General features: G+C 54.3%; 1 protein-coding gene across 3 annotated transcripts in view; it reads right to left on the reverse strand.

Annotated features, from left to right (window-relative positions):
- hsd17b8 (hydroxysteroid (17-beta) dehydrogenase 8) overlaps positions 1–24,860 on the reverse strand; it is a 61,905-nt gene that overhangs the window by 1,731 nt on the left and 35,314 nt on the right. The window contains exons 5-8 of one of the 3 annotated variants that reach the window (XM_060850544.1): positions 16,123–16,208; positions 11,778–11,862; positions 10,543–10,585; positions 8,776–8,850 (exon numbers count right to left, since the gene is read on the reverse strand). In XM_060850544.1, the coding sequence (XP_060706527.1) occupies positions 8,776–8,850; positions 10,543–10,585; positions 11,778–11,862; positions 16,123–16,208 (289 nt within the window). The remainder of the gene's footprint in view (positions 1–8,775; positions 8,851–10,542; positions 10,586–11,777; positions 11,863–16,122; positions 16,209–24,860) is intronic. The other 2 variants (XM_060850545.1, XM_060850546.1) reach the window with 2 other exon arrangements.

Here is a 24,860-nt window from a genome sequence, read left to right on the forward strand (position 1 = left end):
AATGCAGTCGGCGGTTATGGACTTTTGTCAGACGGATAGAGACATAGACTATTTTCTATAGAGAGAAAGATTTCAGAATTCTGAAGCACAAAGCGATTAACTGAACATTAACTCCCTCAGTACTGACCCTCTGACAGTGTGGTGCTCCCTTAATACTGACCATCTGACAGTGCGGCACTCCCTCAGTACTGACCATCTGACAGTGCGGCACTCCCTCAGTACTGACCCTCTGACAGTGTGGCACTCCCTCAGTACTGACCCTCTGACAGTGCGGCCCTCCCTCAGTACTGACCCTCTGACAGTGCGGCACCCTCCCTCAGTACTGACCCTCTGACAGTGCGGCACTCCCTCAGTACTGACCCTCTGACAGTGCGGCACTCCCTCAGTACTGACCCTCTGACAGTGCAACACTCCCTCAGTACTGACCCTCTGTCAGTGCGGCACTCCCTCAGTACTGACCCTCTGACAGTGCGGCACTCCCTCAGTACTGATCCTCTGACAGTGCGGCACTCCCTCAGTACTGACCCTCTGACAGTGCAACACTCCCTCAGTACTGACCCTCTGTCAGTGCGGCACTCTCTCAGTACTGACCCTCTGACAGTGCGGCACTCTCTCAGTACTGACCCTCTGACAGTGCGGCACTCTCTCAGTACTGACCCTCTGACAGTGCGGCACTCTCTCAGTACTGTTATAACCGAAAGCGAGTCCTGAAGCAGGGCTGGAATACAGGAGCAGGGAGGTGCTGCTGAGGCTGTATAAGGCCCTGATCAGATCAGGCCTTTGGAATACAGTTTGGGCCCTGGATCTCGAGAAGGGGGTGCTGGCCTTGGAAGGGGGTCCACAGGAGGTTGACATGAAGATGAAGGGCTCGTCATATAAGGAGTGGTTCGGGGCTCTGGGTCTGTACTCAGTGGAGTTTAGAAGGATGGGGGGTGGGGGGGGGGGGGGGGAGGCTTTGACTGAAACCGAGAGAATTCTGAGAGACATGGAGAGAGTGGCTGTGGAGAAGATGTTTCCGTGAGTAGGAGAGAGTTGGAGCTGAGGGCACAGCCTCAAGGGGGGGGGGGGACGACGACCCTTTACAACTGAGATGAGGAGGGATTTCCACTGCCAGAGGGTGGGGAATCTGTGGGACTCATTGTCACAGAGGGCCGTGGAGGGCAAGTCACTGAGTGTCTTCAGGACGGAGCTAGACAGGTTCCTGACTGGGAAGGGCATCAAGGGCTACGGGGAGAAGGCAGGGGAATGAGACTGAGACACATCAGGGCTGACTGAATGGTGCCACAAACTCACTGGGCCAAGTGGGAGACCGCGAGGGCTGCAGATGCTGGAGATCACAGTCGGGAGTGTGTTACTGGGAAAGCGCAGCAGGTCAGGCAACATCCAGGGAGCAGGAAAATCAACGTTTCGGGCATGAGCCCTTCTTCAGAACGCAATTCCTGATGATGGGCTTATGCCCAAAACGTCGATTCTCCTGCTCCTCGGATAGTGCCTGACCTGCTGTGGTTTCCCAGTAACACTTCTCTCGATGGGCCGAATGGCCGAAGTCTGCACCTACGTCATCTGGTCTTATGGATAAAAACAGACAGGAGACAAACAGCAGCAATGAAAGGGGTTTTTTTTCTGACTGGCAGGCAGCAGTGGGGTGGCAGGGAGTGGTACTCAGACCCCAGCTATTCCCAGTATACCTTAATAAGTGAGAGGTGGAAACCACGCGTGACGTGCCACCGTTTGTAGATCCCACAAAGATGGGCCTATGATAGGGTAAGCCGCGATGAGGCTGTGGTGTGATTTGGACGGGGCTGAGTGATGGGGCAATTGCGTGGTGGATACAGGTGAGGTAATCCACTTCAGTAACATACACATAGACGATGATCTGAATGGCTGTAAACTGAGAGGGGGGGCAGTGCTCAAAGCGACCTGGGTGTCCTCGTGCACCAGTCGCTAACAGTAAGTGTGCAGTTGAGAAGGCAAACTGTCTGTTGCCCTTCAGTGCAAGGGGCTTCGATTACAGGAGTGAGGATGTCTTGCTGCAGTAGTACTAGGGCGGCCATGCCTGCAGTATTGTGTGCAGTTTTGGTCTTCTTAGCTGAGGAAAAGGGTGTTCTTGCTATCGGGGTGCAGCGAGGATTTCCCAGATGGATTTCTGGCCTGGCGGGACAGACATGCGAGGAGAGATTGAGTTGGTTAGGATCGTATTCACTGGAGTTCAGAACAATGAGGTGGGGGATGGCCATCTCCTCGAAACCTATCGATCTCTGAGCAGGACCAGGCAGGTTAGATGCAGGAAGGACGTTTGCTGGTTGGTGGGGGCTGTCCGGAACCAGGGGTCAGAGTAAGGGGGAAAGCTTTCAGAACCGAGATGAGAACTTCCTTGGCTGAGGAGTGGGGACGTTGTGGAAATCACCAAACGCAGAAAGCAGCGAGGGCGAAACACTGAGTTTTCGAGGAGGAGGAAGGGACAGCTGTTGTGGTGGAAGGGAGGTCGGGATATTGGGGGGAGGATGGGATTAGGGTTCTGATGGCCAGCCAGGATTGGTTAGCACAGTTGGCTGGAGGTCTGGTATGCCACACAGAGTGGAACAGTGTGGGTTCGATTCCCGCACTGCCTGGGGGTTACCATGAAAAGACGGTACGGTGGCTCAGTGGTTAGCAGTGCTGCCTCCCAGCACCAGGGTCCCAGGTTCGATTCCAGCCTCGGGGGTGACTGTCTGTGTGGAGTTTGCACATTCTCCCCGTGTCTGCGTGGGTTTCCTCCGGGTGCTCCGATCTCCTCCCACGGTCTGAAGATGTGCGGGTCAGGGTGGATTGGACGTAGTGTTGGTCAGGGGTAAACATAGGGATGGGGAATGGCTCTGGGTCGGAGGGTGGGAGTGGACTTGTTGGGCCGAATGGCCTGTTTCCACACTGTAGGGAATCCAATCTCCACCTCTGCACTCATCCAAGCTGTGGTTCCACAGGGAATCGTGGTGATTTGACTGTACCATGACAGCAGTGTACAGGTAGCACAGGGTGGAGATACCCTGCACTGGAGCCCCGTGGTCAAAGCCAGTTAATGAAACCAGAGGGAGTTTGAAGAGGCAGTTAATAATACAGCCTTCGACTATATAAACAAGCTAAAAATACCTCAGACACAGGAGGTCCCTGCTGTTCACTTGGGCAGGCCCAGACCTGAGCCTGGATTCTATTCAGTGGTTACCAAAGAGCAGCCAACAGGCAGAGCTATGTTGTAGGCAGCAGCAGTGGTGGCGTTTCGCCTGTTCAATGGTTCAGGGTGACCTCTGAACCTGAGCAGCGTTGGCAGGACCCTGCACGCAACAGGTTTCGGTCGGTCACACTGAAACACTGGCAGCAGGTCACCAGCGCCGCACGCGGTGTACGGTTCACCTGTCGGGGTGACCCGGCCGTGGGAGGGAGCTGGACGTGCCTTCAGTCACCGCGCACCCACCCCTCACACACCTCAAACTCTCCCCCCCCCACCCACCCCCACCCACAGCTTTGCCTGTGTCCAGGGTGACAACGACCGAGAGAGTCAGCGGCCTTCCCTACAAACCCATCCCGTTATCAAACCCATCAAGGTGAGACTGAGATCAGGGACGGAGCAGCAGATACTCCCTGTGAGACCGTTACATGTGGAGCAGGCCGTTCAGCCCATCGAGATGATTCTGCTGTTCAATAATTGATTATACCCTCAGCCTCATTCCCCAACGCCTGCCCTGACCCCCATAGCCTTTCCCTCCCGCCCACCCCCCCACCTTTCCCTCCCCCCCCCATCCCCCCACCTTTCCCTCCCTTTTTAACAGCCTACCCATCTACCCTCCTCTTTGAAAATACTGCAGACCCTCTGCTCCTGAGACCTGTGGATCTGTCACGGCCACACAGTCAGACAACACCGAAACAGCCCTGCGGCCCATCCTGCCCAGACCCACCATATCCCCAAACTCAACCAGTCCCACCTTCCCGCTCCGGGCAAGCCTGGGCCGGGCGCTGGCAGGTGGGTGTGGATTGGGTTGGGATATCTGGTCGGCATGGACGGGTTGGGCCGAAGGGCCTGTTTCCATGCTGTACGTCTCTATGACCATCGGTGTGCTGCTCCATTGCCCACCGACACACGGTCAGAGTGTAAGTTTTTAAAAATCCACCCTTTTGCTCAAAGTGGTGCTTTCAGTGCTGGAGAAAGGCTGACCAAATGCTGAAGGCCTGGTACTCTGCGAGGGATACGAAACATTGCCATTAGGACTGAACGGGACAGGATAACTGGGTAGGATCATGCCCCCCCTCCCAAACCTCTCCTATTTCTCTCCTGACCCAAATGACTTTTAAATGTTATAACTACACCCGCACCCACCCCTTCCTCACACAAACCACTCCCCCTCATATGTTTTTAAAATCTTCCTCCTCCCATCATGAAAATATACCCCCTGGTCTTGAACTACCCCACCCTGGGGAAAACACATCAGCCATTTACCTTATCTACGTCCCTCCTGATTTTACAAACCTCTATAAGGTCACCCCTCAGCCTCCGACGCTGCAGGGAAAACAGCCCCAGCCGGTTCTGGGAAATGGGTTTCTAAACCCTCTCCAGATTAACACGATCTGGCCTCGGGCAGAACAACGGACACAGTCCAACGGTTTTGGTGTTAGGACAATCAGCTCACCCCACAGCCCGGGACATGGGTGGCATGGAGTGAGTGAGAGAGAGAGAGAGAGAGAGAGAGAGTGGGTGTGTGAGAGTGTGAGGGTGAGAGTGAGTGAGTGACTGAGGGAGTGAGAGAGTGAGTGAGAGTGAGTGTGTGAGAGAGAGAGTGAGAGAGTACGTGAGTGAGGGAGAGACAGTGAGAGTGTGAGAGGGAGAGTGTGAGGGAGAGTGTGAGGGAGGGTGTGAGGGAGGGTGTGAGGGAGGGTGAGAGAGTGAGAGTGAGAGAGAGTGGGAGAAAGTGAGTGAGAGTGAGCGAGTGAGAGTGAGGGAGAGAGTAAGTGAGGGAGAGTGAGTGAGGGAGAGAGAGAGACAGAGAGAGAGAGTGAGGAAGAGAGTGAGTGAGGGAGTGAGGAAGAGAGTGTGAGAGAGAATGAGAGTGAGAGAGTGAGTGAGGGAGTGAGTGAGTGAGGGAGAAAGTAAGAGTGTGGGAGAGTAAGGAAGAGAGAGTGTGAGAGTGAGAGTGTGAGTGAGAGTGAGAGAGAGTGAGTGAATGAGTGAGTGAGTGAGAGAGAGAGAGAAAGAGTGACCGAGTGAGGGAGAGTGAGCAAGTGAGGGAGAGTGAGAGTGAGAGTGTGAGTGAGAGTGAGTGAGAGAGGGAGAGAGAGAGGGAGAGAGAGGGAGAGAGGGAGAGAGAGAGGGAGAGAGAGAGGGAGAGAGAGAGGGAGAGGGGGTGAGACAGAGGGAGAGAGTGAGAGAGTGAGTGAGTGAGAGTGAGAGAGGGAGTGAGAGAGAGTGAGTGAGAGAGAGAGAGTGAGAGAGCGTGAGAGTGAGAGCGAGAGAGTGAGAGTGTGAGAGAGTGCGTGAGAGTGAGTGAGAGTGAGAGTGTGAAAGAGTAAGTGTGATTGAGTGTGAGAGAGAGAGAGTGGGAGAGTGAGTGAGAGAGTGTGAGAGAGAGTGAAAGTGTGTGATTGAGTGTGAGAGAGAGAGTGAGAGAGAGTGAGTGAGAGTGAGTGTGAGAGAGAGAGAGAGAGTGGGAGAGTGAGTGAGAGAGTGTGAGAGTGTGAGAGAGAGTGAAAGAGTAAGTGTGATTGAGTGTGAGAGAGTGAGTGAGAGTGAGTGTGAGAGAGAGAGTGGGAGAGTGAATGAGAGAGTGTGAGAGTGAGAGAGAGTGTGAAAGAGTAAGTGTGATTGAGTGTGAGAGAGAGAGTGGGATAGTGAGAGAGAGAGTGTGAGAGAGAGTGAAAGAGTAAGTGTGATTGAGTGAGAGAGAGTGAGAGAGTGTGAGTGAGAGAGTGAGTGAGAGTGAGTGAGAGAGAGAGTGTGAGAGAGTGAGAATGAGCGAGAGAGAGAGTGAAAGAGTAAGTGTGATTGAGTGTGAGAGAGAGAGTGAGAGTGAGTGAGAGAGTGTGAGAGAGAGAGTGAGAGTGAGTGAGAGAGAGTGAGGGGCTGGCCAGTGAAAGATGACTAAGCCAGTGACACCCACATGCCGTGAAAGGGTGAATTTTACAAAAGGTCTACACACACCACGGTTATTCTCACAGATTATTCTCTCGCCTGTGCCGAGCTCAATTACACACTGGAGAAGTCACAATAAGTCATAGAATCCCTATCACAGGCCATTCAGCCATCGAGTTGACACTGACCCTCCTACAGCATCCCACACAGACCTACCCCTTTCACCCTATCCCTGTAATGCTGCATTCCCCATGGCTAAACCAGCCTAGTGTGCACATCCCTGCTCACTACGGGCAATCTAGCCTGGGCCAATCCACCCTGACCTGCACATCTTTGGACTGTGGGAGGAGACCGGAGCACCCGGAGGAAACCCACGCAGACACGGGGAGAATGTGCAAACTCCACACAGACAGACAGTCAGCCCGAGGCTGGGAATGGAATCTGGGACCCTGGCGCCGTGAGGCAGCAGTGCTGGGAGGTGCACAACAGAGGGGCAGGAGAGTCGAGGTTTCTGGTTAGGACCCTTCATTGGGGACTGGGGCTGGGGAAAGGGGAGGTGGGATGGTGATAGGTGGGTCTCTCAGTGAGAAGGGTGGAGCAGGGAGCTGGGAAGGAAAATGGACATCTCCTGAGTCCCTTTGTCAGCCATGGCTGTCTAATCCCACCCCCACCCCCACCCCGGATAATCTTTCTTGTCTTAGGGATGAACCTCTGTACTGTGTCCTCAAGTACACCCACAAACCCCTGCCATTGTTGCTCTCCTGTCTTCCCCGCTAGGCTCTGCTTCCAGTCGATTTCCATCAGTTCCTCTCTCCTCCCTCATAATTAAACTGGAACACCATTCCATCTGATTTTGCCTTCTCTCTTTCAAACTGCAGACTGAACTCTACCGTATTATGGGCAGCACGGTGGCACAGCAGTTAGCACTGCTGCCTCACAGCGCTTGAGACCCGGGTTCAATTCCCACCTCCCCACAGTCCAAAGATGTGCGGGTCAGGTGAATTGGCCATGCTGAATTGCCCGTAGTGTTAGGTAAGGGGTAAATGTATGGGTGGGTTGCGCTTTGGCGGGTCGGTGTGGACTTGTTGGGCCGAAGGGCCTGTTTCCACACTGTAAGTAATCTAATCTAATATTATGATCGCTGCTTCCTCAGTGTTCCCTGACTTTCAGATCTTTTATGAAGTCTGGTTCATTACATCGCACTAGGTCCGGAATAGCCTGCTCCCCTGTGGGCTCCATCACAAGCTGTTCCAAAAACAACATCCTGTCAGCATTCCATGAACTCCATTTCTTTGGATCCACCGGTAACATTATTCACCCAGTCCATTTGCATAGTGAAGACCCCGATGATCACCGTGACCTTGCCTTCCTGATGTACCCTATCTGTTTCCTGGTAATCCTATCCCTCTGCCAATTGGCACGTGGCTCGGGCAGTAATCCAGAGACTGTGACTCTCGAGGACCTGTTCGTCAATTTCCTTCCTAATGCATGGTTCCTCCCAAACTGGCTCTCCTTCCAATGTAGACCACAACAACTGGATCCTCTCCCTCCCGCTCCAATATCCTTTCGAGACTGTCGGAGATGTCCCGCACCCTGGCACCGGGCAGGCAACACACCATGTGGGACCCCCGATCCGGCTTGCAAAGGATGCTATTTTCCCCCTAATTATAGAATCCCTATAACAACTACTTGTCTGTTAGCTCCCCCCTCTTGAATGGCCTTCTGCACCCTGGTGCCGTGGTCAGTTGGCTTATCCTGTCCACAGCCCTTTCCCTCATCTGTACAGGGAGCAAGAATCTCATACCTATTGGACAAGGTCAAGGACTGAGGCTCCTCCACTCCTGAACTCAGGTTCCCCCTGCCTGCCTCACTTACAGTCACACTCTGTTGTACCTGATCACTAGCGGAATGCGAATTACTTAATCTCCCAGGTGTGACTGCCTCCTGAAACAAAGCGTCCAGGTAACTCTCCCCCTCCCGGATGTGCCGCAGTGTTGGAAGCTCAGATTCCAGATCATCAACTCTGATCTGGAGTTCTTCCAGCAACCAACACTTGCTGCAGATGTGGTCACTGCCGTTCACAATGGGATCAGCCAGCTCCCACATCATACAGCTACAGCACATCACCTGCCCAGCCATCTCTGCTCAGTTAATTTAGGAGTTAAATAATTTCCAGTACTTCTCGGTCGTCTTATTCAATTTACCAACTAATAGTAAACTTCCACTCAATCACACAATACACAATAAATATGAATTGAACCACCTACGAGCGTCATTTTTTTGGTTAGGGGGAGAGCAGGTGGGAGACTCCACATGTGTACTGTCTCAAGACTCAGCCACTGCCAAAATATTCACCTGAAACTCCTGGGATAAGTTTTCATATTTACAAACTACCTTCCTTTCCCACAGAGGGTGGTACGTGTATGGAATGAGCTGCCAGAGGATGTGGTGGAGGCTGGTACAATTACAGCATTTAAGAGGCATCTGGATGGGTATATGAATAGGAAGGGTTTGGAGGGATATGGGCCGTGTGCTGGCAGGTGGGAGAGGATTAAATAAGGATGTCTGGTCAGCATGGACGGGTTGGGAGGAAGGGTCTGTCTCCACAGAGTATGACTCTTGCCCAGTGGAACTCCTCGGTCCCTCTCCAAGGTGGGCAGGATCCAGGGGCAGTCCCTTACCTGTCACCTCCAGACTGGCTCCAGTGATGTAGCTGCTCTCGTCGGAGGCCAGGAAGGTACAGGCGCTGGCTACCTCTGGGGAGACAGGCAGAGACCACTGTGAGGGTACGCAGCACTCCCACACCCTCTCCCCGAACACCGACTGTACCAAGTACAACCCCACCACCAGGGGGCGCTCCTCCCCTCTCCCTGAACACCGACTGTACCAAGTACAACCCCACCACCAGGGGGCGCTCCTCCCCTCTCCCTGAACACCGACTGTACCAAGTACAACCCCACCACCAGGGGGCGCTCCTCCCCTCTCCCTGAACACCGACTGTACCAAGTACAACCCCACCACCAGGGGGCGCTCCTCCCCTCTCCCCAAATACCGACTGTACCAAGTGCAATCCCACCACCAGGGGGCACTCCTCCCCTCTCCCTGAACACCGACTGTACCAAGTACAACCCCACCACCAGGGGGCGCTCCTCCCCTCTCCCCAAACACCGACTGTACCAAGTGCAATCCCACCACCAGGGGGCACTCCTCCCCGAACAGCGACTGTACCAAGTACAACCCCACCACCAGGGGGCGCTCCCCCCCTCTCCCCGAACACCGACTGTACCAAGTACAACCCCACCACCAGGGGGCGCTCCTCCCCTCTCCCCGAATACCGACTGTACCAAGTACAACCCCACCACCAGGGGGCGCTCCTCCCCTCTCCCCGAATACCGACTGTACCAAGTACAACCCCACCACCAGGGGGCGCTCCTCCCCTCTCCCCGAACACCGACTGTACCAAGTACAACCCCACCACCAGGGGGCGCTCCTCCCCTCTCCCCGACTGTACCAAGTACAACCCCACCACCAGGGGGCACTCCTCCCCTCTCCCTGAACACCGACTGTACCAAGTACAATCCCACCACCAGGGGGCGCTCCTCCCCTCTCCCCAAACACCGACTGTACCAAGTACAACCCCACCACCAGGGGGCGCTCCTCCCCTCTCCCCGAACACTGACTGTACCAAGTACAACCCCACCACCAGGGGGCACTCCTCCCCTCTCCCTGAACACCGACTGTACCAAGTACAATCCCACCACCAGGGGGCGCTCCTCCCCTCTCCCCAAACACCGACTGTACCAAGTACAACCCCACCACCAGGGGGCGCTCCTCCCCTCTCCCCGACTGTACCAAGTACAACCCCACCACCGGGGGGTGGGGGTGGGTGGGCGCTGGGTGAGCATGGCCCGCCATGGGCACACCGTGCAGTAGAGAGGGCGTGTGCTCTCTGGGGTTGCTCGGAGTGTCTGTCACCTGCCTTTCGCAGGGGAGGTCCAAGCCTCACCCTGACGCCCCGTGATCTGGGACTGGACGTAGGCCAGAGCTGGCGGCACGCCAACAGGGCATCTGGGTATCTTCAGGGTTAGGATGGGCCGAATGGCCCCCTCCGGCGCTTCCACGGTGGCAACAACAGCCCTCATTTACGTAGATCCTACCAGGTCAGAAAACAGCCCTGGGCGCTTCGGAGGGGAGCTCTAACGGGGGTCTGGACCAGTGAGGAGAGGCTTGGGACGGAGGAACGCACACACACACCCACCCACCCAGCAGGCTGGGGAACGTGTGGCTGTACACGCCGGAGGGGGACAGGGGAAAGGGCACCGGACGATGGAGGGGCACACAGAGACTGGCATGGACAGGGGCACAGAGAGACTGAAGGGCCCCTCCATTTCCAAGGCACAGGATCAGCCTCTGGCCCTGAGGAAAGGCCGCACACACCGATCACTCACCACAGGGCTCTCCCAGGCGGGCCATCGGCACCAACTGTACCACCTGGGGAGGAGAGACAAATCACACCCCGTCAGTCACTCACACCGCCCGCACGGCACGGGCAGCTACCGCACGGCACAGGGAGCCCCCGCTCGGCACACGCAGCTACCACACGGCACAGGCAGCTATCGCACGGCACGGGCAGCGCCCGCACAGCACAGGCAGCGCCCACACGGCACAGGCAGCTACCCCACGGCACAGGCAGCTACCACACGGCACAGGCAGCTACCACACGGCACAGGCAGCTACCACACGGCACAGGCAGCTACCACACGGCACAGGCAGCGCCCGCACGGCACAGGCAGCTACCACACGGCACAGGCAGCGCCCGCACGGCACAGGCAGCGCCCGCACGGCACAGGCAGCGCCCGCACGGCACAGGCAGCGCCCGCACGGCACAGGCAGTTACGCCACGGCACAGGCAGCGCCCACACGGCACAGGCAGCTACCCCACGGCACAGGCAGCTACCCCACGGCACAGGCAGCTACCACACGGCACAGGCAGCTACCACACGGCACAGGCAGCTACCACACGGCACAGGCAGCTACCACACGGCACAGGCAGTGCCCGCACGGCACAGGCAGTTACCACACGGCACAGGCAGCGCCCGCACGGCACAGGCAGCGCCCGCACGGCACAGGCAGCGCCCGCACGGCACAGGCAGCTACCCCACGGCACAGGCAGCCCCCGCACAGCACAGGCAGCCCCCGCACAGCACAGGCAGCCCCCGCACGGCACAGGCAGCATCTGAGATGGCACAGCCAGTGCGTGTGTGAGATGGTGTACACTCCCAGTGTGTGAGAGAGAGAGAGAGAGAGAGAGAGACACACACAGGCACAGAAAGAGAGAGTGAGAGAGTGTGTGTAAGAGGAGGGATGGAGAAAGAGAGAGGGAGAGGGAGGCAGACAGAGAGATGGTGTCCTGTGAGAGGGAACAGTAACACAGCCTGTATTTTCCTGATTTGAAGATGCCGGTGTGGGACTGGGGTGGACAAAGTTAAAACCCACACAACACCAGGGTACAGTCCGACAGGTTTACTCGGAAGCACCAGCTTTCGGGGTGCCACACCTTCATCTACCACCTGATGGAGTGTCGCTCCGAAAGCTAGTGTACTTCCAAGTAAACCTGTCGGACTATACCCTGGTGTTGTGTGGGTTTTATCATTTTCCTGGGATTGCTCCCACACCTCCTCACCTTGTCCAGCACCTTCTGAGGGACCTTGGCTGCCATGGGGGTATCGATGAATCCCGGGAGGACGGTGTTACAGCGGATTCCGAACCTGAAGGAGAAAGGGAACAGACATGTGTAAAGGTCCTGTCCAACTCCCTCTGTACTGTAAAACAAAGCTACAAACATCCTTCACTGCCACCTGTCCCAGAATCCGAAAAGACTACTCCTTCATTCCTGGAGAACTGGACGCTGGAGCAACCCTGCCCCTGTCTTTGACCCCCCCAACTCCCAAAGTGAACCCCCGGAACTTCAGAGACCTCCCTCCCACCTCAAACCGGGCCCGGGTGACCAACTGAAACCCTTGCTGTCGGCCGCTCCCATGTTGCTGGGCAGAACTGAGTGTTCAAATTGACCGAACGACTTGTCCCAGAGATAGTCCCAGATGGAAATCTGACCGAACATGGACAGCAGACACATCGATGATAAAATTAAGGATGTTATCAGATGTTATGAGGCCCCGATCACAAAGGTAAAGGCACGGTGCCCAGCGCTGCACTCATAGCAGAGTTACACCACAGGTGGGGGCTGAACGTCAGGGCAAACATCCCCCAGATAAGGGGGGCTGGAGAGGAAGGAGACAATTCCAGGGGAACCCCATCCAGTGCAGCAAGTGCACTCACACTGTCAGCATCACCCCGCACTGGCAGGGCAGCATGGCACCAACTCAGCCAGACTACCCCACTGCCACCACACCAACACCAGGGATACAGGAGGTACAGTGTTCACACAGACACACACACGTACAGAATATCACAGCGTAGTGTTCACAGTAACACACACACGCACAGAATATCACAGCGTACAGGGTTCACACAGTAACACACGTACAGAATATCACAGCGTACAGGGTTCACACAGTAACACACACACGCACAGAATATCACAGCGTACAGTGTTCACACAGTAACGCACACACGTGCAGAATATCACAGGGTACAGTGTTCACACAGTAACACACACACGTACAGAATATCACAGTGTACTGTGTTCACACAGTAACACACACGTACAGAATATCACAGCGCACAGTGTTCATACAGTAACTCACACGTACAGAATATCACAGCGTACAGTGTTCACACAGTAACACACACGTACATAGTATCACAGCGTACAGTGTTCACACAGTAACACACATGTACAGAATATCACAGCGTACAGTGTTCACACAGTAACGCACACACGTACAGAATATCACAGCGCAGTGTTCATACAGTAACACGCACACGTGCAGAATATCACAGCATACAGTGTTCATGCAGTAACACACACGTACAGAATATCAGTGTACAGAGTTCACACAGTAACACACGTACAGAATACCACAGCGTAGTGTTCACAGAGTAACACACACGTACAGAATATCACAGCGTACAGTGTTCACACACTAACACACACGTACAGAATATCAGCGCACAGTGTTCATACAGTAACTCACACGTACAGAATATCACAGCGTAGTGTTCACACAGTAACACGCACACGTGCAGAATATCACAGCGTACAGTGTTCACACAGTAACACACATGTACAGAATATCACAGGGTACAGTGTTCACACAGTAACACACACGTACAGAATATCACAGTGAACAGTGTTCACACAGTAACACACACGTACAGAATATCACAGCGTACTGTGTTCATACAGTAACACACACACGTACAGAATATCACAGCGTACAGTGTTCACACAGTAACACACACGTACAGAATATCACAGCGTACAGTGTTCACACAGTAACACACATGTACAGAAAATTACAGAGTACAATGTTCACACAGTAACACACACGTACAGAATATCACAGTGAACAGTGTTCACACAGTAACACACACGTACAGAATATCACAGTGTACAGTGTTCACACAGTAACACACACGTACAGAATATCACAGTGAACAGTGTTCACACAGTAACACACACACGTACAGAATATCACAGTGAACAGTGTTCACACAGTAACACACACGTACAGAATATCACAGCGTACAGTGTTCACACAGTAACACATACAGAATATCACAGCGTACAGTGTTCACACAGTAACACACACGTACAGAATATCACAGGGTACAGTGTTCACACAGTAACACACACACGTACAGAATATCACAGTGAACAGTGTTCACACAGTAACACACACGTACAGAATATCACAGCGTACAGTGTTCACACAGTAACACACACGTACAGAATATCACAGCGTACAGTGTTCATACAGTAACACACACGTACAGAATATCACAGTGTAGTGTTCACACAGTAACACGCACACGTACAGAATATCATAGTGTACAGTGTTCACACAGTAACACACACACGTACAGAATATCACAGCGTACAGTGTTCACACAGTAACACACGTACAGAATATCACAGGGTACAGTGTTCACACAGTAACACACACACGTACAGAATATCACAGTGTACAGTGTTCACACAGTAACACACACACGTACAGAATATCACAGCGTACAGTGTTCACACAGTAACACACGTACAGAATATCATAGTGTACAGTGTTCACACAGTAACACACACACGTACAGAATATCACAGCGTACAGTGTTCACACAGTAACACACGTACAGAATATCACAGGGTACAGTGTTCACACAGTAACACACACACGTACAGAATATCACAGTGTACAGTGTTCACACAGTAACACACACGTACAGAATATCACAGCGTACAGTGTTCACACAGTAACACACGTACAGAATATCACAGGGTACAGTGTTCACACAGTAACACACACACGTACAGAATATCACAGTGTACAGTGTTCACACAGTAACACACACACGTACAGAATATCACAGTGTACAGCGTTCATACAGTAACACACACATACAGAATATCACAGGGTACAGTGTTCACACAGTAACACACACACGTACAGAATACCACAGCGTACAGTGTTCACACAGTAACACACACACGTACAGAATATCACAGCATACAGTGTTCACACAGTAACACACACGTACAGAATATCACAGCGTACAGTGTTCACACAGTAACACACATGTACAGAAAATCACAGCGTACAGTGTTCACACAGTAACACGTACAGAATACCACAGCGTACAGGGTTCACACAGTAACATGTACAGAATATCACAGCGTACAGTGTTCACACAGTAACACACACACGTACAGAATATCACAGTGTACAGTGTTCACACAGTAACACACACACGTACAGAATATCACAGCGTACAGTGTTCACACAGTAACACACACACGTACAGAATATCACAGTGTACAGTGTTCACACAGTAACACACACACGTACAGAATATCACAGTGTACAGTGTTCACACAGTAACACACACACGTACAGAATATCACAGCGTACAGTGTTCACACAGTAACACACACGTACAGAATATCACAGCGTACAGTGTTCACACAGTAACACACATGTACAGAATATCACAGCGTACAGTGTTCACACAGTAACACACACGTACAGAATATCACAGCGCACAGTGTTCATACAGTATCACACACGTACAGAATATCACAGCGTACAGGGTTCACACAGTAACACACGTACAGAATATCACAGCGTACAGGGTTCACACAGTAACACACACGTACAGAATATCACAGGGTACAGTGTTCACACAGTAACACACACATGTACAGAATATCACAGCGTACAGGGTTCACACAGTAACACACACGTACAGAATATCACAGTGTACAGTGTTCACACAGTAACACACACGTACAGAATATCACAGCGTACAGTGTTCACACAGTAACACACACGTACAGAATATCACAGCGTACAGGGTTCACACAGTAACACACATGTACAGAATATCACAGCGTACAGGGTTCACACAGTAACACACACGTACAGAATATCACAGCGTACAGGGTTCACACAGTAACACACGTGTACAGAATATCAGTGTAAAATGTTCAAAAAGTGACACGTGCTGACAGAATATGAATTCTCAACCACCTCTCTTGTGCGTATACGCACGCGCGTGCGCGCACACACACCCCTACACACCCAGAGACCCAGACACACATCGGCACACTCACACCCTCTCATGCACACATACCGACACACACATACATACCCACACCCACACAGCTCCACACCCATTCACACACCCACATACACACACACCGACACACACACACACATATACACATCCACACACACACACCCACTCACAACCACACACCCACCCCCACCCCTCCCCCCCCCCCCCCCACACACACACACACACACTTACACAAACGTACACCCCCCCCCACAAACCCCCAAGCAGGATTATACCTGGCCAGTTCTTTCGCACTGGTCTTCGTCAGTGCCACAACAGCAGCTTTTGACGCTGTGTAATTGGCCTGTCCCAAATTTCCAACCTGAAACAACAGAATAAACACTGAGCAAATCTCCCCGCACTGACCCATTGACAGCCCCCAGTTAAATCTCCCCGCACTGACCCACTGACAGCCCCCAGTTAAATCTCCCCGCACTGACCCATTGACCGTCCCCAGTTAAATCTCCCCGCACTGACCCATTGACAGCCCCCAGTTAAATCTCCCCGCACTGACCCATTGACAGCCCCCAGTTAAATCTCCCCGCACTGACCCATTGACAGCCCCCAGTTAAATCTCCCCGCACTGACCCACTGACAGCCCCCAGTTAAATCTCCTCACACTGACCCATTGACAGTCCCCAGTTAAATCTCCCCGCACTGACCCACTGACAGCCCCCAGTTAAATCTCCCCGCACTGACCCACTGACAGTCCCCAGTTAAATCTCCCCGCACTGACCCACTGACAGCCCCCAGTTAAATCTCCCCGCACTGACCCATTGACAGTCCCCAGTTAAATCTCCCCGCACTGACCCATCGACAGCCCCCAGTTAAATCTCCCCGCACTGACCCACTGACAGCCCCCAGTTAAATCTCCCCGCACTGACCCACTGACAGCCCCCAGTTAAATCTCCCCGCACTGACCCACTGACAGTCCCCAGTTAAATCTCCCCGCACTGACCCATTGACTGTCCCAGTTAAATCTCCCCGCACTGACCCACTGACAGTTCCCAGTTAAATCTCCCCGCACTGACCCATTGACAGTTCCCAGTTAAATCTCCCCGCACTGACCCATTGACAGTCCCCAGTTAAATCTCCCCGCACTGACCCACTGACAGCCCCCAGTTAAATCTCCCCGCACTGACCCACTGACAGTCCCCAGTTAAATCTCCCCGCACTGACCCACTGACAGTCCCCAGTTAAATCTCCCCGCACTGACCCACTGACAGTCCCCAGTTAAATCTCCCCGCACTGACCCACTGACAGCCCCCAGTTAAATCTCCCCGCACTGACCCACTGACAGCCCCCAGTTAAATCTCCCCGCACTGACCCACTGACAGTCCCCAGTTAAATCTCCCCGCACTGACCCACTGACAGTCCCCAGTTAAATCTCCCCGCACTGACCCATTGACTGTCCCCAGTTAAATCTCCCCGCACTGACCCACTGACAGCCCCCAGTTAAATCTCCCCGCACTGACCCACTGACAGCCCCCAGTTAAATCTCCACGCACTGACCCATTGACAGCCCCCAGTTAAATCTCCCCGCACTGACCCATTGACAGCCCCCAGTTAAATCTCCCCGCACTGACCCATTGACAGCCCCCAGTTAAATCTCCCCGCACTGACCCACTGACAGCCCCCAGTTAAATCTCCCCACACTGACCCATTGACAGTCCCCAGTTAAATCTCCCCGCACTGACCCATTGACAGTCCCCAGTTAAATCTCCCCGCACTGACCCACTGACAGCCCCCAGTTAAATCTCCCCGCACTGACCCACTGACAGTCCCCAGTTAAATCTCCCCGCACTGACCCACTGACAGCCCCCAGTTAAATCTCCCCGCACTGACCCATTGACAGTCCCCAGTTAAATCTCCCCGCACTGACCCATCGACAGCCCCCAGTTAAATCTCCCCGCACTGACCCACTGACAGCCCCCAGTTAAATCTCCCCGCACTGACCCACTGACAGCCCCCAGTTAAATCTCCCCGCACTGACCCACTGACAGCCCCCAGTTAAATCTCCCCGCACTGACCCATTGACAGTCCCCAGTTAAATCTCCCCGCACTGACCCACTGACAGTCCCCAGTTAAATCTCCCCGCACTGACCCATTGACAGTCCCCAGTTAAATCTCCCCGCACTGACCCACTGACAGCCCCCAGTTAAATCTCCCCGCACTGACCCACTGACAGTCCCCAGTTAAATCTCCCCGCACTGACCCACTGACAGCCCCCAGTTAAATCTCCCCACACTGACCCATTGACAGTCCCCAGTTAAATCTCCCCGCACTGACCCACTGACAGACCCCAGTTAAATCTCCCCGCACTGACCCATTGACTGTCCCCAGTTAAATCTCCCCGCACTGACCCATTGACAGCCCCCAGTTAAATCTCCCCGCACTGACCCATTGACAGCCCCCAGTTAAATCTCCCCGCACTGACCCACTGACAGTCCCCAGTTAAATCTCCCCGCACTGACCCATTGACAGTCCCCAGTTAAATCTCCCCGCACTGACCCACTGACAGTCCCCAGTTAAATCTCCCCGCACTGACCCATTGACAGTCCCCAGTTAAATCTCCCCGCACTGACCCATTGACAGCCCACAGTTAAATCTCCCCACACTGACCCACTGACAGTCCCCAGTTAAATCTCCCCACACTGACCCATTGACAGTCCCCAGTTAAATCTCCCCGCACTGACCCATTGACAGTCCCCAGTTAAATCTCCCCACACTGACCCACTGACAGTCCCCAGTTAAATCTCCCCGCACTGACCCACTGACAGTCCCCAGTTAAATCTCCCCGCACTGACCCATTGACAGCCCCCAGTTAAATCTCCCCACACTGACCCACTGACAGTCCCCAGTTAAATCTCCCCGCACTGACCCATTGACAGTCCCCAGTTAAATCTCCCCGCACTGACCCACTGACAGTCCCCAGTTAAATCTCCCCACACTGACCCATTGACAGCCCCCAGTTAAATCTCCCCGCACTGACCCACTGACAGTCCCCAGTTAAATCTCCCCGCACTGACCCATTGACAGCCCCCAGTTAAATCTCCCCGCACTGACCCATTGACTGTCCCCAGTTAAATCTTCCCGCACTGACCCATTGACAGCCCCCAGTTAAATCTCCCCGCACTGACCCATTGACAGCCCCCAGTTAAATCTCCCCACACTGACCCACTGACAGTCCCCAGTTAAATCTCCCCGCACTGACCCATTGACAGTCCCCAGTTAAATCTCCCCGCACTGACCCACTGACAGTCCCCAGTTAAATCTCCCCACACTGACCCATTGACAGCCCCCAGTTAAATCTCCCCGCACTGACCCACTGACAGTCCCCAGTTAAATCTCCCCGCACTGACCCATTGACAGCCCCCAGTTAAATCTCCCCGCACTGACCCATTGACTGTCCCCAGTTAAATCTTCCCGCACTGACCCAGTGACAGCCCCCAGTTAAATCTCCCCGCACTGACAGTCCCCAGTTAAATCTCCCCGCACTGACCCACTGACAGTCCCCAGTTAAATCTCCCCGCACTGACCCACTGACAGCCCCCAGTTAAATCTCCCCGCACTGACCCATTGACAGTCCCCAGTTAAATCTCCCCGCACTGACCCACTGACAGTCCCCAGTTAAATCTCCCCGCACTGACCCATTGACAGTCCCCAGTTAAATCTCCCCGCACTGACCCACTGACAGTCCCCAGTTAAATCTCCCCGCACTGACCCATTGACAGCCCCCAGTTAAATCTCCCCGCACTGACCCACTGACAGTCCCCAGTTAAATCTCCCCGCACTGACCCATTGACAGCCCCCAGTTAAATCTCCCCGCACTGACCCACTGACAGTCCCCAGTTAAATCTCCCCACACTGACCCATTGACAGCCCCCAGTTAAATCTCCCCGCACTGACCCACTGACAGTCCCCAGTTAAATCTCCCCGCACTGACCCACTGACAGCCCCCAGTTAAATCTCCCCACACTGACCCATTGACAGTCCCCAGTTGAATCTTCCCGCACTGACCCATTGACAGTCCCCAGTTAAATCTCCCCGCACTGACCCACTGACAGTCCCCAGTTAAATCTCCCCGCACTGACCCATTGACAGTCCCCAGTTAAATCTCCCCGCACTGACCCACTGACAGTCCCCAGTTAAATCTCCCCGCACTGACCCACTGACAGTCCCCAGTTAAATCTCCCCGCACTGACCCACTGACAGCCCCCAGTTAAATCTCCCCGCACTGACCCATTCACAGCCCCCAGTTAAATCTCCCCGCACTGACCCATTGACAGCCCCCAGTTAAATCTCCCCGCACTGACCCATTGACAGTCCCCAGTTAAATCTCCCCGCACTGACCCATTGACAGCCCCCAGTTAAATCTCCCCGCACTGACCCATTGACAGCCCCCAGTTAAATCTCCCCGCACTGACCCACTGACAGTCCCCAGTTAAATCTCCCCGCACTGACCCACTGACAGGCCCCAGTTAAATCTCCCCGCACTGACCCACTGACAGCCCCCAGTTAAATCTCCCCGCACTGACCCATTGACAGCCCCCAGTTAAATCTCCCCGCACTGACCCACTGACAGTCCCCAGTTAAATCTCCCCACACTGACCCATTGACTGTCCCCAGTTAAATCTCCCCGCACTGACCCACTGACAGCCCCCAGTTAAATCTCCCCGCACTGACCCACTGACAGTCCCCAGTTAAATCTCCCCGCACTGACCCACTGACAGTCCCCAGTTAAATCTCCCCGCACTGACCCATCGACAGCCCCCAGTTAAATCTCCCCGCACTGACCCACTGACAGTCCCCAGTTAAATCTCCCCACACTGACCCACTGACAGTCCCCAGTGAAATCTCCCCGCACTGACCCACTGACAGTCCCCAGTTAAATCTCCCCGCACTGACCCACTGACAGTCCCCAGTTAAATCTCCCCGCACTGACCCACTGACAGCCCCCAGTTAAATCTCCCCGCACTGACCCACTGACAGTCCCCAGTTAAATCTCCCCGCACTGACCCATTGACAGTCCCCAGTTAAATCTCCCCGCACTGACCCACTGACAGTCCCCAGTTAAATCTCCCCGCACTGACCCATTGACAGTCCCCAGTTAAATCTCCCCGCACTGACCCACTGACAGTCCCCAGTTAAATCTTCCCGCACTGACCCACTGACAGTCCCCAGTTAAATCTCCCCGCACTGACCCACTGACAGCCCCCAGTTAAATCTCCCCGCACTGACCCACTGACAGTCCCCAGTTAAATCTCCCCGCACTGACCCATTGACAGTCCCCAGTTAAATCTCCCCGCACTGACCCACTGACAGTCCCCAGTTAAATCTCCCCGCACTGACACATTGACAGTCCCCAGTTAAATCTCCCCGCACTGACCCACTGACAGTCCCCAGTTAAATCTTCCCGCACTGACCCACTGACAGCCCCCAGTTAAATCTCCCCGCACTGACCCATTGACAGTCTCCAGTTAAATCTCCCCGCACTGACCCACTGACAGTCCCCAGTTAAATCTCCCCGCACTGACCCACTGACAGTCTCCAGTTAAATCTCCCCACACTGACCCATTGACAGTCCCCAGTTAAATCTCCCCGCACTGACCCATTGACAGTCCCCAGTTAAATCTCCCCGCACTGACCCACTGACAGTCCCCAGTTAAATCTCCCCGCACTGACCCATCGACAGCCCCCAGTTAAATCTCCCCGCACTGACCCACTGACAGCCCCCAGTTAAATCTCCCCGCACTGACCCACTGACAGCCCCCAGTTAAATCTCCCCGCACTGACCCACTGACAGTCCCCAGTTAAATCTCCCCGCACTGACCCATTGACTGTCTCAGTTAAATCTCCCCGCACTGACCCACTGACAGTTCCCAGTTAAATCTCCCCGCACTGACCCATTGACAGTTCCCAGTTAAATCTCCCCGCACTGACCCATTGACAGTCCCCAGTTAAATCTCCCCGCACTGACCCACTGACAGCCCCCAGTTAAATCTCCCCGCACTGACCCACTGACAGTCCCCAGTTAAATCTCCCCGCACTGACCCACTGACAGTCCCCAGTTAAATCTCCCCGCACTGACCCACTGACAGTCCCCAGTTAAATCTCCCCGCACTGACCCACTGACAGCCCCCAGTTAAATCTCCCCGCACTGACCCACTGACAGCCCCCAGTTAAATCTCCCCGCACTGACCCACTGACAGTCCCCAGTTAAATCTCCCCGCACTGACCCACTGACAGTCCCCAGTTAAATCTCCCCGCACTGACCCATTGACTGTCCCCAGTTAAATCTCCCCGCACTGACCCACTGACAGCCCCCAGTTAAATCTCCCCACACTGACCCACTGACAGCCCCCAGTTAAATCTCCACGCACTGACCCATTGACAGCCCCCAGTAAAATCTCCCCGCACTGACCCATTGACAGCCCCAGTTAAATCTCCCCGCACTGACCCATTGACAGCCCCCAGTTAAATCTCCCCGCACTGACCCACTGACAGCCCCCAGTTAAATCTCCCCACACTGACCCATTGACAGTCCCCAGTTAAATCTCCCCGCACTGACCCATTGACAGTCCCCAGTTAAATCTCCCCGCACTGACCCACTGACAGCCCCCAGTTAAATCTCCCCGCACTGACCCACTGACAGTCCCCAGTTAAATCTCCCCGCACTGACCCACTGACAGCCCCCAGTTAAATCTCCCCGCACTGACCCATCGACAGTCCCCAGTTAAATCTCCCCGCACTGACCCATCGACAGCCCCCAGTTAAATCTCCCCGCACTGACCCACTGACAGCCCCCAGTTAAATCTCCCCGCACTGACCCACTGACAGCCCCCAGTTAAATCTCCCCGCACTGACCCACTGACAGCCCCCAGTTAAATCTCCCCGCACTGACCCATTGACAGTCCCCAGTTAAATCTCCCCGCACTGACCCACTGACAGTCCCCAGTTAAATCTCCCCGCACTGACCCATTGACAGTCCCCAGTTAAATCTCCCCGCACTGACCCACTGACAGCCCCCAGTTAAATCTCCCCGCACTGACCCACTGACAGTCCCCAGTTAAATCTCCCCGCACTGACCCACTGACAGCCCCCAGTTAAATCTCCCCACACTGACCCATTGACAGTCCCCAGTTAAATCTCCCCGCACTGACCCACTGACAGTCCCCAGTTAAATCTCCCCGCACTGACCCATTGACTGTCCCCAGTTAAATCTCCCCGCACTGACCCATTGACAGCCCCCAGTTAAATCTCCCCGCACTGACCCATTGACAGCCCCCAGTTAAATCTCCCCGCACTGACCCACTGACAGTCCCCAGTTAAATCTCCCCGCACTGACCCATTGACAGTCCCCAGTTAAATCTCCCCGCACTTACCCACTGACAGTCCCCAGTTAAATCTCCCCGCACTGACCCATTGACAGTCCCCAGTTAAATCTCCCCGCACTGACCCATTGACAGCCCCCAGTTAAATCTCCCCACACTGACCCACTGACAGTCCCCAGTTAAATCTCCCCACACTGACCCATTGACAGTCCCCAGTTAAATCTCCCCGCACTGACCCATTGACAGTCCCCAGTTAAATCTCCCCACACTGACCCACTGACAGTCCCCAGTTAAATCTCCCCGCACTGACCCACTGACAGTCCCCAGTTAAATCTCCCCGCACTGACCCATTGACAGCCCCCAGTTAAATCTCCCCACACTGACCCACTGACAGTCCCCAGTTAAATCTCCCCGCACTGACCCATTGACAGTCCCCAGTTAAATCTCCCCGCACTGACCCACTGACAGTCCCCAGTTAAATCTCCCCACACTGACCCATTGACAGCCCCCAGTTAAATCTCCCCGCACTGACCCACTGACAGTCCCCAGTTAAATCTCCCCGCACTGACCCCTTGACAGCCCCCAGTTAAATCTCCCCGCACTGACCCATTGACTGTCCCCAGTTAAATCTTCCCGCACTGACCCATTGACAGCCCCCAGTTAAATCTCCCCGCACTGACCCATTGACAGCCCCCAGTTAAATCTCCCCACACTGACCCACTGACAGTCCCCAGTTAAATCTCCCCGCACTGACCCATTGACAGACCCCAGTTAAATCTCCCCGCACTGACCCACTGACAGTCCCCAGTTAAATCTCCCCACACTGACCCATTGACAGCCCCCAGTTAAATCTCCCCGCACTGACCCACTGACAGTCCCCAGTTAAATCTCCCCGCACTGACCCATTGACAGCCCCCAGTTAAATCTCCCCGCACTGACCCATTGACTGTCCCCAGTTAAATCTTCCCGCACTGACCCAGTGACAGCCCCCAGTTAAATCTCCCCGCACTGACCCAGTGACAGCCCCCAGTTAAATCTCCCCGCACTGACAGTCCCCAGTTAAATCTCCCCGCACTGACCCACTGACAGTCCCCAGTTAAATCTCCCCGCACTGACCCACTGACAGCCCCCAGTTAAATCTCCCCGCACTGACCCATTGACAGTCCCCAGTTAAATCTCCCCGCACTGACCCATTGACAGTCCCCAGTTAAATCTCCCCGCACTGACCCACTGACAGTCCCCAGTTAAATCTCCCCGCACTGACCCATTGACAGCCCCCAGTTAAATCTCCCCGCACTGACCCACTGACAGTCCCCAGTTAAATCTCCCCGCACTGACCCATTGACAGCCCCCAGTTAAATCTCCCCGCACTGACCCACTGACAGTCCCCAGTTAAATCTCCCCACACTGACCCATTGACAGCCCCCAGTTAAATCTCCCCGCACTGACCCACTGACAGTCCCCAGTTAAATCTCCCCGCACTGACCCACTGACAGCCCCCAGTTAAATCTCCCCACACTGACCCATTGACAGTCCCCAGTTAAATCTTCCCGCACTGACCCATTGACAGTCCCCAGTTAAATCTCCCCGCACTGACCCACTGACAGTCCCCAGTTAAATCTCCCCGCACTGACCCACTG

The sequence above is a fragment of the Hemiscyllium ocellatum genome, chromosome 35 (genome assembly GCF_020745735.1).
Source record: "Hemiscyllium ocellatum isolate sHemOce1 chromosome 35, sHemOce1.pat.X.cur, whole genome shotgun sequence".
In the NCBI taxonomy this organism is placed as follows: Eukaryota; Metazoa; Chordata; class Chondrichthyes; order Orectolobiformes; family Hemiscylliidae; genus Hemiscyllium; species Hemiscyllium ocellatum.